The sequence below is a fragment of the Mchenga conophoros genome, linkage group LG14 (assembly GCF_057382185.1).
Source record: "Mchenga conophoros isolate Kocher_MC1m ecotype Shallow Benthic linkage group LG14, M_conophoros_male_GT1.1, whole genome shotgun sequence".
Classification (NCBI taxonomy): Eukaryota; Metazoa; Chordata; class Actinopteri; order Cichliformes; family Cichlidae; genus Mchenga; species Mchenga conophoros.
In genome coordinates this window covers 24,962,137-24,979,151 of record NC_140539.1, presented here as the reverse complement: position 1 = coordinate 24,979,151, position 17,015 = coordinate 24,962,137, and the positions used below count along the sequence as shown (strand labels likewise).

The 17,015-nt window shown below is 39.3% G+C and overlaps 1 protein-coding gene across 1 annotated transcript; it reads right to left on the bottom strand.

Annotated features, from left to right (window-relative positions):
• Positions 1–218: 218 nt before the first annotated feature.
• Positions 219–9,154, bottom strand: rabgef1l (RAB guanine nucleotide exchange factor (GEF) 1, like). The gene is made up of 9 exons (XM_085243571.1): positions 9,002–9,154; positions 8,010–8,201; positions 7,671–7,843; positions 5,889–6,067; positions 5,181–5,262; positions 4,935–5,067; positions 4,685–4,776; positions 3,457–3,713; positions 219–2,611 (listed from the first exon to the last, which is right to left on the bottom strand). The coding sequence occupies exons 2-9, from the start codon at positions 8,180–8,182 to the stop codon at positions 2,186–2,188; spliced, it is 1,515 nt and encodes a 504-aa protein (XP_085099697.1). The 5' UTR covers positions 8,183–8,201; positions 9,002–9,154; the 3' UTR covers positions 219–2,185.
• Positions 9,155–17,015: the final 7,861 nt, after the last annotated feature.

The following is a 17,015-nucleotide window of genomic DNA, read 5'->3' as shown; positions in this document are numbered from 1 at the left end:
CAGCCACGTCATGAAAAACACATCCTTAAGATATGCTGCCAAGAAGCCACCCTTAAAGTATCCCCCCCCTTTCCCAGATATCATACAGAACAGTAGACACAGCTAAAATTCTGGGTTCATTTTTCCTGATTTTGCATGTCAGGAACTTCATTCCTGACATGCAAAATCTTGACCATCACAGTCATGTGAAAAAAATTAAAAGGAACCACAACAGTCCATTTTACTTTTCTATTTTTATTAACCACACACCCATAGATGCAAATATACCAATACTGCCCCAATAAGTTACATTTAAATAAAAGACAGTATTCTGTTCATTTCTCCCATGTCACACAACAACAAACCTATAAGGTAACAAAGACGCGGTTTAAAATGTTTTGAAATACCTGATAAATGGCTTCTGCATACAGTGCAATAAGAATTTATTCAAGCTGTTAGTTTATGTCTGCATTAAGAGCTTTTTCTCAAAGTGAATTTTGACAGCAGCCGCACACTGACTGCACTGTTGCAAATTCTCAACAACAACAACAAAAATTAAACCTGGTTGGAAAGGGAAACTTTAGCTCGCGAGAAAAGAAAAATGTGCCTCACATAATTCAAACAAACTTTCCTAAAAAGCTTCCTCCACTTCAAGACTGAGAAATTTAAAGAAGACAGTTGAACTAAATCTGTGCAACAAAGACGCTTTTAACTACTATACTATCAACTAATCTGCGCAATGACCTTCATTATTGAATGAAGTGCTTTAAAAGCAAACAAAAGTGCCATAAAATAAATTAAACTGGTTTTCTAAATTCTCCATGAGCCTCTGGAGTGATTCTGCCTCATTCTTACAGGGAAACGGCATCGTGCTGGTTTTTGTGCCCAATTCATTCACCTTCTTTCAGCAGACCTGCTCATAATGCTCTCTTAAGACGTCAACGACCCGATCATTAAAATGTATACATCTTCAAGCAAAGTTTTTTTGTTTTTTTTTAATCTACTGTAAATATTACAGGATTATCATCTCCTACTGCATCCAGAGGGAGGATTAACCAACACCGTATAGAAAAATAAAATCACTTCTGTACATTCAGCTTGTGACTAGAATGAGGTCAGCCATGGAAAAAAAAAAGTATTTCTACAGGTGTAACTGGAGGATTTGTCAACATTACTAGAACATGCAACACACACACACAGTTTCTCAACTCACGCACACACTTCTTTTTTCTGGCTATTTCTGTGAAGGGTTGTGAAACGCACACTAAACACAGCACACATTACAAACATGAGCTGGAATTTCAGAGTTTTAAAGAGCGGCAAGTTGGTTATTGCATCATTGGGAGTTCCCTACCACCTCGTTTACCCCCACCCCGCCCATCTAAAGTGTTATGTAAAGTGTAATGAAAATTATTGTTTGTTAGATACAACTTGGGAATTAAGGGCCAACATAGCCCGGAGACATACGCTTAAAATAAATCCTCATCTGATAGTTTGAGAGTTATTATACATGTTTAAATATCGTCCATTTTACCCTCTCTGTACATAAAGGGTGAAGAATAGCTGAGGTACTGAAGATGCCACAGTGGGTGACAAGCGGATGTGTTTCGGAAGAACTTGGAATGGAGTCACTCTCTTTCCACTGCTCAGCTGGATTGAGGATATCAGCAAGTCTAACACTTTAACAGGAGCAGACTGTAACAGTAACAGACCCCTGACTGAGTGTTGCTGGACTCCAGGACTCCACCTAGTGGTGCCTGGTGTTCAAAATAATCTCAAACTTTAGTAAATGCTCTTATTTGCTTCCTGGTGGAGAGTCAGGAGCATTCATACCACTCTGACAGCTGCAACCAGCCTAGCCGTGTCCACAGGTGACAGAAATCCACCACCAATGAACTGCTGATCTGTACGAAAGCTTCTACGCTTTGGTTTTTCTACAAACTAATTTACAACAAAATATTTCGCAGTGTTCAAACACGAGAGTGGCATCAAGCTTCTCATCTTACCCTCTCCAAGAAAGCAAATAAACGCACAACCCAAAAATAACAAACTTTTTTTTTTCCATTTGAAAGTGACATTGCTATAAGGTCTAGCTTCATGGCTTCTACAAGAAAAGGGTGGATGGAGCAAAGATTCTGGGAGTGTTGACTGGGATCTGTATCAGACAGCTGGAGGGAAAAGGGTCAGGGTGGAGTAAAGCTTTATATCAACCAGCAAACACTTGTGGCTGCAGTGGTGGTGGCAGGAGCTCATTCTCAACATTATCAGAGTCGATTGCTGATGAAGCTGCTGCAGCCCCACTCGCTGTGGGTGCAGGGGGGTTTTGCATGTCGGGTGGAAAACTCTCCAGAACGCTCTGCACTTTCTGCTCCACTTCATCGGTCCAGTCAATGAGGTCACTCTCCAGCTGGCGAGCCTTCTCGATGACGCGCTCCTGCCTTTCCCCGAGCCCCGTCAGCAGATCCAGCCTTTTGTGGACCTGACTGAGAGCGCTGTTGCTGGAGGAGGAGGCGGCTCCGGAAGTGAGTGGCCAGTTTGGGGACGCCTGGCCCGACATGTAAAGCTCAAACTCCTCAGAGCTCAGGTTCAGAGACTGGCCATCCAACTTCTCAATGAAGGCCACTGCGCAGCACTGGGAAGACAGGAAGTAAGAGTGATTTAAAAAAAAAAAAAGAAAAAGAAATCTCAACCATGGATGTCATCCGTGGTTTAAATGTCACTAGTCGGTAACAGACTTACTAGTCCTTTAATCTGATTGTTAAAATTTTAATTGATGCCCAATGGTGTTAAATGATTGTGTCCTAAGTCATAAATCTATTAATGCAGGCCTTAGAATGCAGTATTAGAATGACATTTCGATACAAGCGGTGGAAATTAGCCTTTTTCGAAAGGTGGATGTGCTCTGCCTTAGTGATGGGGTGTGGAGATCAATCAATCACGAGGAGTTCAGAGTATACCGCTGCTCCTCCACATCATAAGGAGATGGCTAAGGCTGTCGTCTCCTGGACAAGGTGTTCTGACATGTCCTATCGGAGAAGGTCCCAGCGACCCAAAACACGCTGGAGAGATTACATCTATTGGCTCACCTGGGAAAGGCTCGATGTTTCCCAGATAAGCTGGAGGAGGTGGCGAGAGGGAACTTGGAGCTTGTTTTTTGTTAAATTTTAGCTTTTATTCAAGTGGCTGTTGTGAATTTTAGAACAGCATGCGTCATTCATAATGCACGACACAATCTTGATAATGCACAATGCGAGGTGAAGCACAGACGCACAAGCGGTATATTAATTTTTCCATTAAGCAGTTCTCAAATTTAACTTACTGAGGGATTCTTAGTTTTACTAGTTGGTTAGCCTGATTTTTTCCCCTCATTTAGTCGAGTAAGAAATTGGTTGCCAGGAATTGGCAACCAATTTCAGAGCTGCTACAGACAAACACCGATAAGCCACATAAATGCACTTGTTGTACTAATTTCCTCACCAGATTGGTGAAATAGTAGCCGTCCTCTCCAGTCATGAGTCTGCTGGGGTTGCAGAAACGGGTGATGTATTGGATGTTGGAGTGCAGTCGCGGTGGGTTTGCTTTCAGCACGATGTAGATCAGTGTGGGGAGGAAGTCGTCTGCAGACGCAGCCTCTTTCTTGCTGACTTTGATGGCATTGAAGATGTGCTTGCTGCAACGAGTAATGCATCCCAGCTTGTTCTTGGGAACGCGCTTCGAATCCATTTCAATCACGTCTGAAACAAGAGAAGACAAACAGAGCATTAATCTGAAAGTTTTGTCCTAGCAGCACTATAAGGAAGGTTTCTACCAGCGTACTACAAGCTCAGCATCCTGCAGGTCCTAAGCATCAGTAGCATCTTTGGACAAAAGCTACAAGCATTAGGTTAGATGATGTATCGTATCAGCCCTCTGTTCAAGTTTATTTTTAACACATGCAAAAGTAGTATAAAAAAAATTACACAGAAGTAAAAATTAAAAGAATAAATAATATTATTTTCTGACTTATGTCCACCACTCAACGTAGTTTAACACTCTGGAGTCTAGTGTATAACTGACCATTTCAGACTACTTTTGATTTCACCTTTATATTTCAAATGTATAAACTGTTTATCTTTCCTTGTTTGGTATCATTCTTTTCAGCACAACTTCACAGTTATTTTCTCTTTTCGATTTACTGTGTTAACACAACTGAACTAAAAATCACAAAAAACAAATCAATCAATAAATAAAAATAAAATACATTTTTAAAAAGTAGGAAATAGTTACATACATAAATAGTTACGATAATTACAAACTTGGGTGTCCACATCGCCCACCCTCCCAGCAGGGTGACGACAATACCCCATCAGCCTTTTATAGCTAAGGGATAAAAAGCATGGCATAAATTATTTATCTCTGTCCACACTTAAGAAACAAGCTGAAACTGAGACTCAGCAAAGCTTTGTCTTGCTTCTACATCATCTTAAATCAGTCGTGTGATCTGGACGCAACGGTGTGTCAGACTACTTCAGAGGGTTAACACACAAGTTCCTTTCTCTTCCCGCTGTAAGTGGAAAATAAAAGTACTGTCCTTCTTCTAATGTGTGCACAGCACTGCTCCTAACCCTCTATCCCCGACTGCATAATCAGCCAGGTGTCACAATGTTCCTGTGAGAGCGCGAGATGTCCTGTTTTGTTCTTAAACAAAACCGAGTATGAGACAAACCTGTGATGGCTTTGACTACGCTGTCAGAAACCTCAGGGATCTCCTCATCTACAGGAACACACAGCATCTCAATGGTGACCCAGTGCAGGGCTCTGTAATAAATCATTCAGTACTTCAGTCCCAGAGTAGTATGCAATATGCTGTGTTTTTACCTGCAGCAGTATTTCCTTGTTATTATCAAAAAATACATTTATTTAAAACAAAAAAAAAAAACGTCTTTTAAGTGTTGTGACGACTTTTGTCTGCGAACCTGATCCTCTTCTGAATTGCCAGGTCTTTCTTCTCATCATCAGTTGTTTCTGGACAGAAGGCTTCCTTGTAGAGACGAGTCATTATGTACTTTTCGACTTCATCCATAATACACTCTACTTCATCAGACGAACCTACAAAAAGAAGCCCAGAGAATAGAGATATTAAATCAAAATCATACCCAGTAATACTGTTAATATTTTTCATTTAAAGCAGATTTTTGTTGGGTGTAAGAGTGACGCAGCACCTTTGAACTGGGTCTGGAGGCGCTCTGAAAGGTTCTGGTAGAAGTCCTGCACGCACTCTGACAGCTCATCAGCTCCGATGTCCTGAATTAGGAATAAGAAATAATATAAATTCAGCCTTGATATAACTGGAGTGTAAAACTTTGATAGTCTTGAAGATATTACCTGCAGAAAACACAAGGGCATATTAAATGGATACATTCATAATACATCTGATCAACATTTACTAGCAGTTCTGCTTGAACTTCAAACTACTTGCCACGGGAGCGTGACTGTTTTATCTGCTGCTCCCATCATCGCTGCTGCCATTTCACTTCAGTTTGAATCAACTCTCAAGATTCTCACAAAAGACCTTCAATTTTTTTCCTAACCTGTATTTCATTTAGATTCACTTTTTTGTATTTTCTATTTAATCGAGCTCATTCTTCATACCAATCTGAGCTTCTTTGATTTAGAACATTGTATTTGTTTTTCATGTTTTACCTGCTGTAACGCAGGGATTTCCCAACTTTTGGGTTTAAAAAAAAGTAAATCTTTCCTTACAACACCAAAATACTGCCTTTATCATTTGATTTGAAGCCAATTTGAAGTGGTTAACTATAACTGCTACACCAGTGTTGTGTGAATTTGAGTATGAACATGAAATGAAAACTGAATTTTCACAAACAGTTTTGAGTTATTTGAGTCTTGTATATCTAATCAAAACCCACCCGCTTGTAGACCATGGTCTCAGTGAAGGCCCGACACTGTTTGAAGATCTCCCTGCCAGACTTCAGAGGCTTAAGAAAATCAATAAACTCTCGTGTCGCGATATCACTGTCCACAGATGACTTTCGGCTTGTGGATGAGCTGGGGCTCGGGCTGGACTGCGGGTCAAAAGGTGCAGCATCTGCAGAATGATAATTTATTGTCACTTTAATCAGTTACAGATACTTCAAGCATGTATTCTTAATAGCTCAAAACCACATACAGCAGCTAGTGCTGTACCAGAAAAAGAACACATTTATCCAACCAGATTGTATTTAGGTTAAACTAAACAGGTCTCTTCAACAAGGCAAAGATCACCACACACAAATCTGTGCGTGTAGTGATTTTCCAGCTAAACGGGTAAATTGTAAAGCATTAAGGCAAAGAAATACTTTTACTGAAACAAACTCATTTTCATTATATCCTCATTTTCTCAACAGCATTGTAAACTTTTAACACTATAAAGACACAAAATATAGATTAAAACTATAATAGCACTTCATAATGCAGCTCAGTAACAACATGGTAATACTGTGGTATCAATTTATTACAGAAACTAGAAAGTGCTTCCAGATAAAAAAAAAACAAAACATGCATCTTGATGTTTGGTTTTATAAGCTTCTACTTTCATTATTAGAGAAAATGCACATCCACTAATTAAAGGATTAAACATAATTTTTACATTATTACCTTCAAGAACTTTAAAGTAATCTTGAAGGTGGCTTATAACAGCATAATATGAAAACATCTGCCAAATTTACCTCATTATTATCAGCCTACTTCAGTAATTAAATTAACTATATTAACATTTTAATCCAAACACTGCACATGTTTTTCAGATATTTTAATCAGATTTCGTGGCAACTCTTGAAAGAGGAGAAGCTGAAATAGTTATTGTATTTACAACCAAAGTTTTACTTTATGATTTTGCCTCAATATAATGCTTGGCAGTATATTTTCATGCATATATAACATATTATTGACTGTTAAAGAGTGCTGAAGCGCGTATTGAGAGGGAAACTCTATTAACTGAATAGCTTTATACTTGCTGAGGGAATATTCTTCTCACTGAAGTTTCTAAACATTTTCCACTAAATTTAACATAAAGAAAACCATTAATACTTTAACATTAACTCTCTTCAACAGGGCAGACATCATAACGCACAAACCGCTGTGACAAATAATGACACATTTACAAAATTACACTGTCAAACCACATGCTGGGTAATGCTAGCATGCCACGTAGCACAACAGCTGGGAGGAGCAGCATTACTACGTGAAAGAACAGTAAAGACAAATGTGGAATGAAGAAACGAGACCAGAGTCGCAGCAAAATAACTTGTGACCGATGGAGGAGCTTTGTCTGCTGTTTGGAAATTTCTTCTTTTTCTCCTGTTTTTTTTTTCTTTTCTTTTTTTCTTAATTCCTCAGCTTTAAAAATGACTCCTTTTACTTAATTTCTGATCATGCTGCTCTCTGTGAGTGGGGCAGCTAATTAATGCTAACCAACCAGATGTTTAAGAATACAGTAACAACAAAAACATGGATTGCATAAAATCAAAGGACTCCTGTTAAGGATTGATTCTTAGTCTCTGTGCTAAATATTTTATTTTTGTAGCAGATATTAAATGTAGAATATTTATCCTTTTTTGGATTTATTTTATCTTATCGGGATGTTATTACTGAGCTGCAACATAAAGCCCTACCAGAGTTTCTAGCAGCTGCCTGTTTGCTACAGTACGTACCTTTTTTTGGTGGTGTTTTTGTGGACGGAATAAAAAACTTTGTGACCGTGTTGACTTTGCTGGACTTTTCTTTAGTCTTTCTCTCCTCAAACTTGCTAAAAGGTGTAATGGAAGGCTGTGATTGGGTCTTCTGTTGTCGACTTGCATAGGCTTCCTCTTCCTCTCTCTGCAACCTGTGAGGAAAAAAATTAAAAAGAATAGTAGAACTGTAATACTGCGCAGCTGGACAGCCTACTGTAAGAGGAAGCTGAGTACATCTAGCGGTAAGAGAACAGAACAGCTTCTAACAAATTTGTTTGTCTGAGTAGTCTCACATAGGAGACAAGAAGGTAAACAAACCTTTCAGCGAGTGCCCAGTCCTCCTGAATCTGTTTTTGCTTTTCTCGCTGATTTTCTTCTCGCCAGCACTTTGAGCACAGGCCTTGCCAAGCAGTGTTGCCATAAAAACCACATCCTTTTTTGCATAGCAGCTCTGATTGGTCCAGATGGATCCCACGCCGCTGGCTCATCATTCTTTAAAAGGAAGGACTACTGAGTGGAGACAGAAGTGATAAAACTTTAAAAAGTTGAACAGCCACTGTGCTTTGCTGAATCTAAATATACTACAAATACATTCTTTTATACACAAAGGCTGAGAACGTCATTCAGTCGTTGCAGCTGGACTTAAACTCCTTTATATTTATTTTTACTACTGTGAAACTTACTGTAGTATACGTTTTACTTATAATTATTAGTGAAGACGAGCTTTAATTTGAGTCAACTGCACAAACACATAACACTCCAAGAGGCCTGCAAAGCTTTAAGGCTACTCTATTTCAAAGCAGCTCTGTATATGCTAATGTTCTTCCCTTCATTTCATAATCGTTGTGTTTTGTTGATAATACATTACTCCTATTAGTAATGCTGAGAGGCGAATTTCTGCTTAACAAGCCGCGACAGCTTCATTATACGCCTTAAATGTGTACTAAGGATTCAAACCGACTTTTATTTTGGTCAGAAACTTTTAAAAAAATAATTCTTCTGACATTAAAGTTTGCCGACTGCTGGGTTGTACTAAAGGAATGCCCCCAGCTATGAGCTAAGCTGTGATTAGCACGCTAATAGTCGGTGTAGGACTCTGAAGCTTACCCTTTCCAAACACCGCTGTCTCTTAGCGACAAATGTTTCCTGGAGTTTCTAACAGACCCTTTTAGCCTATGTTACGGTCCAGAATGACAATTCAATAAGCTAATCTATAGCCAGCAATGTAACCAGTGCTAACACAAGCTAATTACTGAGCTATCATAGCTCGCTAAGACTGCAAGCCAGGTCAACGTTACGTTACTACGTACATTTCGTGTCAACGTACGCAAAGCTTTCTTGTAACGCTATCTTCAGTTGCTCTCCAGTCTCCTCTTGGTGAATATTTACATTAGCCTAACAGCTAGCTTCGCCCCAAACCCATTTTCTAGCTGTTATTTCTTCTTCTCCGCTTTTTAAAAAAACATAGTATACAAATAACTTTAAACAGCTTAGCGCCACCTAGAGTAAACATTCAAGAAGTTTACCTCCGTATGAAGGAAAATAAAATAAAAAATAAATAAAAAAAATAAAAATAAATAAATAAAATAAAATAAAATAGTAAAGCATTTGAAACTAGAAAAATTTGCATTTCCTGCGAAAATGCAGTGTGGATGCTTAAAGCTGAAGCTGTATGCAAAAAGTAGCTGAAAAAGCTGAAAAGTTGCAGAAATTGTAAAAACTTTGCAGAAGCAAAGGAACATTGCTAAAATGTAATAATTTAGCAGAACTGCAATATCTTAGAGGAAACATAATACTTGGCAGAAATACAATAGCATAGCAGAACTTAGCAGAAATATTGTAACTTACCAGAAACATGATAACTTCTCAAAAATACAAGAATTTAGGAGAAATAGTATAAGATAACAGAAAGAATATATTTAGCCAAAAATACTTAAACATTACAGAAACACTATGATTTAGAAAAATAGTACAACATAGCAGAAATATTGTGATTTACCAGAGACACTGTGATGACCTATGAATATTGTAATTTTAAATTAAGACTATGTTTTAGCACAAATATTATAATTTGGCAGAAATACAATTATATAGCAGAAATGCTATATTTAGAAAGAAAAATATAATATAGTAGAAATACAATGATTTAGCAGAAATACTACAATATAGCATAATAACAATGATTTAGAACAAATACTATGATTGAGCAGAATAGCAATAACTGAAGTAGAAATATTGGAAAAGTTAAATGACAAGATGAAAAAAAAAACAGAATATGGTTAAGTTCCCTCAAACCTAATTGTTGTTCACATGTGGAAAAAAAAGAAATAAAAATAAATTAAAAAACAAGAAGGAACAGCCAACAATTACACATAAAATCAAATATGTATACACAAATGCACAGAGAGAGACACACACAGAGGGTCTATGCCAGTCAACCAGTCTAAATATATTATATGTTTTTCCAACAATGAGATGCTGCCCTAAAGTTGGTCTCTCTCTCTCTCTCTCTCTCTCTGTCACACACACACACACACACACACACACACACACACACACACACACACACACACACACACACACAGAGTGAGAGAAGTAAGTTTCTAGCTCAGTCAAGCAGCCTGGGAGCTGCTGAATTTGAATCCACCAATCAGAGTGGCTGTGTACTTTTTCCCGCCAAAACAGGTGCTTCTGTTTACACACACAGCACAGAGAGACACTGGGCCTGTTCTTCGTACCGCGCTAAGTGAGTTAGCTGGATGAGATTGTTGACGATTTCGCGTGATCCTGGATCGTTCGGTTCCCCGAAGCCCATCCGGGACTTGCTGTCATAGCAACAGAGCCGTAAGCGTAAACCTGCTGGGGAGCAGGTTTACTTTATGTAAACAGGATTAGATCGCGGCCACGCAGGTATGTCCGCGTCATTCATACGAAAGCAACAGCGATATTCCACCACTGTTTCACCATAAATAAATAAATTCAATGTAACTAAAGATAATGCAGCACCTGATCCATTTATTGATTTCACACAGATACATACAGGTCATTCCCTAAAAAAGGGAAATGTACTATTAACATTCTATTACATGTATGTGATTATTACAGATGTAATTCATATATCAGAGTAGTAATTGTAAATTACTTCGTGTAATCAAGATGAGAGACCACGGCTATAAAAGTGAAGGTGGATTTGGGAAGTCTGTCGCAGTCATATCCTGTCCGTTTACGCGAGCAACCCATTGCGGAAGGTGCAAGATTGATAAGGAGAGTCCTCAGAATTCAGCGTATATTGCGGGACAGACAGGATCCTTTAGCTCAGCGCGACAGTGTGCTCATAGAGAGATATCGATTTTCCCGTGAGGGTATTATTCACTTAACCAACTTGTTGACGAGGGGGTGCAGGACCACCACCTGTCTTTTTTTTTGCTCTGCCCTTTTCTTGGTTGCTGTTATGAACAAACAAACAGAGTATTCCAGGGTCTCTTTCCAAGAGACGACAAGCAATATAAGTGATAAATATTACCATTCTGTAGAATATTCTTATATTTCACTTTTACTTGTTCCCATGTTCTAGTGGGTCCTGTTGTGGCTCTAATGTGAAAGGGGATATAATATAATGTAATATAATATTGGATAATATGGTGTGATATGATAAATCTACCCTACCGCCTACTGGTGTTGGCCAGAGGGGCCGATGGCGCAATATGGCAGCCTGGCTTCTGTCAGTCTGCCCCAGGGCAGCTGTGGCTACAACCGTAGCTGCCTCCACCAGTGTGTGAATGTGAGAGTGAATGAATAGTGGCATTGTAAAGCGCTTTGGGTGTCTTGAAAAGCGCTATATAAATCCACTCCATTATTATTGTTATTATTGAATTACTTACGAGTTTGATTTGTCAGCAACTTTCTGCCAGCCCTCTCTCCTTGCTTTTGCAGCCTTTGCAGTGTTCCCTTGCGTTTTAATTAAACTCTGAAACTCCTGAAATCCCTCACTCAAGAGTTCTTGCTCTGCTGCCGAAAAATACTGAGCGCGCTCCTTCGACATTTTCGCCGACCAATCAAAGGGTTGCCGATCAATGTTTCTACTATCGATGCGTAGCCCCTGTTGGGCCACCCAGTGATCTCACATTACTTCATCCAGCTATACTAATCGTCAACAACAGGTGTGTTCGGGGAACCGGAATAGCGAGCTCAGAGTTAGCGCGATGATTTGGTCTTGGATGTAGTAAGCGACGTACGAAGCACAGGGCCACTGGATTATTGCAGTCTATTTCTCATAGTGACAACTTCCCTCAAACAAATGACCATAATTTCCTAACCGTAGAGGCTAGAAAGATCATTCTTACACCGTTTTGTTCAGAAGTGATTGGGGAATCTTCAAGTGTTGACAATTTATCATTAAAATATGAATTTTTAGAGATATATGACATGGATGACTTGTTGACTTAGAAGCCACGAATTCCCCAATATGCAAATTTGAATGCCTGAGCCCACATATATGATTGGCTGCCTGGGAAGCTGTGTAGGCCCTGATTTGTGGATTTGAATTCCTCAGCCTAAATATATTGAATTTGAATCTTACAATGAGATCATCCCATTAAAAGGCTTTCTCTGTCTCTGTCTCTCTCTCTCTCTCTGTCACACACACACACACGCACACACACACACACACACACACGCACACACACACACACACACACACACACACACACACACACACACACACACACCACTTAGCACAATAGTAATAAGTTAAACAGAAAAATTGGAAAAGCAAAATGGACAGCTGAAAAAATGCTGAACATGCTGAGGGTCCCTCAAATATACTTGTTAAATGAAAAAAAAATCAGCAAAAAAATATATAACAGCCACACAATCACAAATATGGACACATATGGAAACACACATGCACAGAGAGACACACACACAAGATCCAATTCAGTCAACCAGTCTAAATATATTGAATTTGAATCTTACAATGAGATCATCCGGTAAAAAGGCTTCCTCTCTCTCTCTCTCTCACACACACACACACACACACACACAGAGAGAGAGAGAGAAGTAAGTTTCTAGCTCAGTCAAGCAGCCTTGGAGCTGCTGAATTTGAATCCACCAATCAGAGAGCCTGTGCACTTTTTCCCGCCAAAACAGGTGCACCGTCCAAAGACATGCAGTTTGTGGGGATAGGTTAATTGGATAATCCAAATTGCCACTAGGTGTGAATGTGAGTGTGAATGGTTGTCTGTCCTTGTGTGTTAGCCCTGCGACAGACTGGCGACCCGTGTGTTATTTATTCAATATTCTTGACTTGTGAAAACAATATTGATTCATAATTTCTTAATCTTCATGCCAGAGGGAGAGCAGACAGTCGTGTGAATAGGTTTAGTCCTTTATGACTGCAGTGATTAGTACTAATACTACAGAGTAAGAAGGTCCTGGGTTCAAATCCAATTTGCATGTTCTTCCTGTGACTTTGAGGGTTCTCTCTGAGTGCTAGTCTTTTCAGAAATATTTATCAGTTGAGGCTGTTTTTATAATTCTGTGAACTACCACAATGGGTTTAAAATAAAGGATGCTAGCTTTCTAAATTTTAAGTACAACAGGCCAGTAACAGTTCCTTTGGTTTGTGCATGTCAATTACCTTTCCTTGTTTAGAGTGCCTTCAAGTAGCTTGCATGTGCTCGGGCTTGTTGTTTGAAAGCTGTATAATTTGTTGGTCTGTTTAAGAATGAGTCAGCAAAGCAATACTCCTACTTCAGCCTCAGAGTGGCTTCATTGGTATTGAGTTATTTCAGGAAAAGAAAAATCACTGAGTGAATAAAATGGTTAACAGCCTCCAGCAAGCATGAAAAAGGGCTTTCACCTCATTTCTATTCTCGCAAAGAGAAAAAATTGTCTGTGGCGATGTTGTGATTTGTGTTTCTGAATCTACTGGACAACTGCAGAACAAGATTTTCCCCCAGATTCTTCTGAACTTCTTCCCCTTGCTGTCTCCCCATATAATTATATTCCATAGGGGATGCATGCATCATAAACTCAGAAGATCTTTAGGCCATACTTGTTTGGCATGCATTGTAGAAACTTGCACCTCCCTGTGAACGGCACAAGCTGTTCATCTAAAATGACACAATCACTGGTGATCAATCGCCCTCTGAATGTTGAGTGCTGTTTGTTATTTCTTACAGTGTAAAATAATCTTCTTAAAGGATGACATATAATATATAATCCTTACAGTCACAGTTGATAAGAATCAGTTTCCCATGAAACTTAATAGGAAATAAATTCCTTAAGACTTCAGGCCTTAAGACCAAAAATATTTGTAAAGAATTTGTAAATATCTGTAAAGAATCACAGAATTTAAATCAGGCAGAGATCTGAACTCTGGGAAACCAAAGCACCGTGTTTCTTTTCTTTTACTGCTGTATATTTGCTGTTTTCTGACCCAATTTCAGCCAGGATTTAGATGTCAGACAGGTGGTCTCACATTGGACGCTATACTACTATGGTATGTACAGCAGTTTGCATCAGTCTAGTGACTAGAAGGTGTCCAGGTCATGTGGCTGTAAAACAAGTACAAATATCAGCTGTGCTCTGCGTGGAGACATTTCTTTTTAAAATGACTGTATTTCATTCACTGAAAGTGTTTTGTATTTCATCTGAAGCCTCTACAGAAACAATTTGAATGAAAGACAAACACTTTTCTCAAAATGTAGACATGTTCCACTAGATGGCGCCAAAGTGACTCAAATTACTTGACGTTGGGACATACGGAGCCAATTGTTTCTTTATTATAATCCCCTTACAGTTAATTTAATCATTTCCATCCTTTTAAAAAATGTTTTTACGTCCCCCCCCCGAAAAAAGCTCTTAAACGTTGACAGTCTGTTAAAAAACTGTTTATTTCTCGGGGTTTTATTCTTGAAGACTTTGACAAGTGCTACTATCAAAACAAGTGATGCAACAAACCGCACGTCTCTCTGTCAAAGCATCAGGGGGGAGCAAAGGTCCTTTTATGGAGCTCGAGGTGACCAGTGGAAAAAAAGATGTCAGAATTTTGAAAACATTAGCAGCCGTTTCTCGCCTGGTTTCGCTTTCAGTAGCTTTCAGTAGCTTTCAGTAGCTTTGTGGTTGAAATGTGCTGTTGTGGGAAAGGTGGCGAGTCCCTACTAGTGTGGGGACTCCCGTGGGTGTTGTAACCAGGCAACAGAGACGATGCCTGCCAGCTGTAAACAGAAAGGTTCGGTGCTTATGCAGCATCTGCCTGGAATTACCCCCTGATGCATATTCAGGAGAGGCAAAGTGACAAAACAAGGTCTGAAAGTGAGGCACAAAGTGCCATATTCGGTATTTTTTCCTTTTTTGGTAGGCTGTCACACAGGAGCATCCGTCACATTCAGCTTCACTCACTTTAAGCTAAACCAGACATTGAAGTTATGGATGTTTGACCATAAAACTCCGCATCACCAGCTGGATCTGGATCAAACTCACGGCCAGTCCTTGATTAATTAAATTGGTGTGACCAGTATTTCCTTCACATACGTGGGGCAGCATGGTGCATCATCCGTGATTAAACCTGTGATGTCTAAGCCTTAAGTCCTCACCATAACTGCATGATATATTATGTTCTCCCAAGTCCTGGTAATCACTGGACAAAATAGTGATCAGAATAATTCTTACTGTGAGGCATCAAAACTACATTTTCCCCCAGAAAGTGTTTTATTCTCACGTCTAAAACAATGAATACGAGTTGGGGTCATCAACTTTGACCGGATTTGCTATCTGTAGTGCAGTGAACTGAGTATTCAGCACTGTATTTGTATTTTATTCCAAATGCAGATGCTTTTTGTGAAAGGGAAATCTGACGGTTGTTTTTAAGGAAGTAATTTAGCTCTGTTTTTGTTGACTAAGTGCTTTCATTTCCTAAGATTTTCTGGTTTGGTGACCTTAACCTTAGAGGGTGGAACAACCCAGATAAAATTAGCCAGATGTGCTATAAACTGCTCCATAGTATTTTACTCCAAATTTAACCATGAAAAAACAGTGTTGTATTTAATAAGAGTTGAAGCTGCTGATTGATGTCATAGTTTGGTAATTTTCTCATGGATGTCTTTACAGTCTGACTTGTTTCTACAGCCGAGGAGTCGACCCCTGCTGCCCATAAGGTTTCCACACAGGAAGTGATGTGCCTAAATACAGAAAGTCAGTCATATTCAGCGATTTCAAATCATTATTGGCAAAATAACTCTTTAAACTTCAAAACGAGCGACTGAAGCTGATTGACATGGTGCTAAAAACATTACAGCAGGGGTGTCTAACTTAAGGCTCCCACTTTCGGGGTACCTGTGCTGCCTGGGGGTGGTGCCGGGATGTGACTGGTGTTGGACCTCTGACAGAGACTTTCTTGCATGTTTCTCACACAACAAGCAGGTGTTCACAGCTTCTTTGTCTTCGCTATTGGCATTCTTTTAGTGACTTTCAGCATCTGTATAAAATCAGGCTCTTCTCAGAGTCACAGTCTGTCATTTTTGTCACTCAGCATATTTTAAATGCTCTAGATGCTTCTGTGAGGGGGAGGGTTTCGTCTTGTCAGCAGAGATTTCTTCAATTCTGAGTGGGTGGCACCTGTGTATTTGTCTGATCTCACTCATGTTCACACTCCTATCTACTGATCAGACCAGATCCTCTATATTCCAAAAGCTAGGCTTATAGAGATATAATAGAAGTGACTGAGCTTTTTGTCTCCGATTGTCTCACCGTTTCATGTTAGAACTGTTTTTTAACTCTTTGCACAAGACTCATTTCTAATCTCTGGCCTTTAAGTTGAGCTAAACCTTGACATCAGGTAATTGGTTTTGTTTTTTGTCATTTTATTATTGGCTGCCTGGGAAACATTATGGCCAAGCTGTGTCGTTTGAAATGTGCTACACAAGTAAACTTGACCTTGATCTAAAAACGAGTTCCCCCCCAGACTTCTGTCATCAAACACTTGCTCACAGGTCTGATTGTTGAGTTTTCTCTCTAATATTGTGAAAAGCACACTGAGAAACTCATTCCTGTGATTTGGCCTTATATAAATGAAACTGAACGGATTTTTCACTTACAGGAACGCATTGCATCAGTTTCTTGTAATCAGTTGTGTACATCTAATTGCTGTGGCGTAACTACAGGAGGGAAAAAAAAGTAAATTAAATGGAAAGTCAGCATGAGTTCATCTGAGAGATACCACTGAAAGTTTAAACTTGAAGCTCTTCAGCCTCCTCTTTTTCGTCTTTCCACAACACATGACTCACTCTCTCAGCTCAGCACTCACCAGATACTCCACAGACA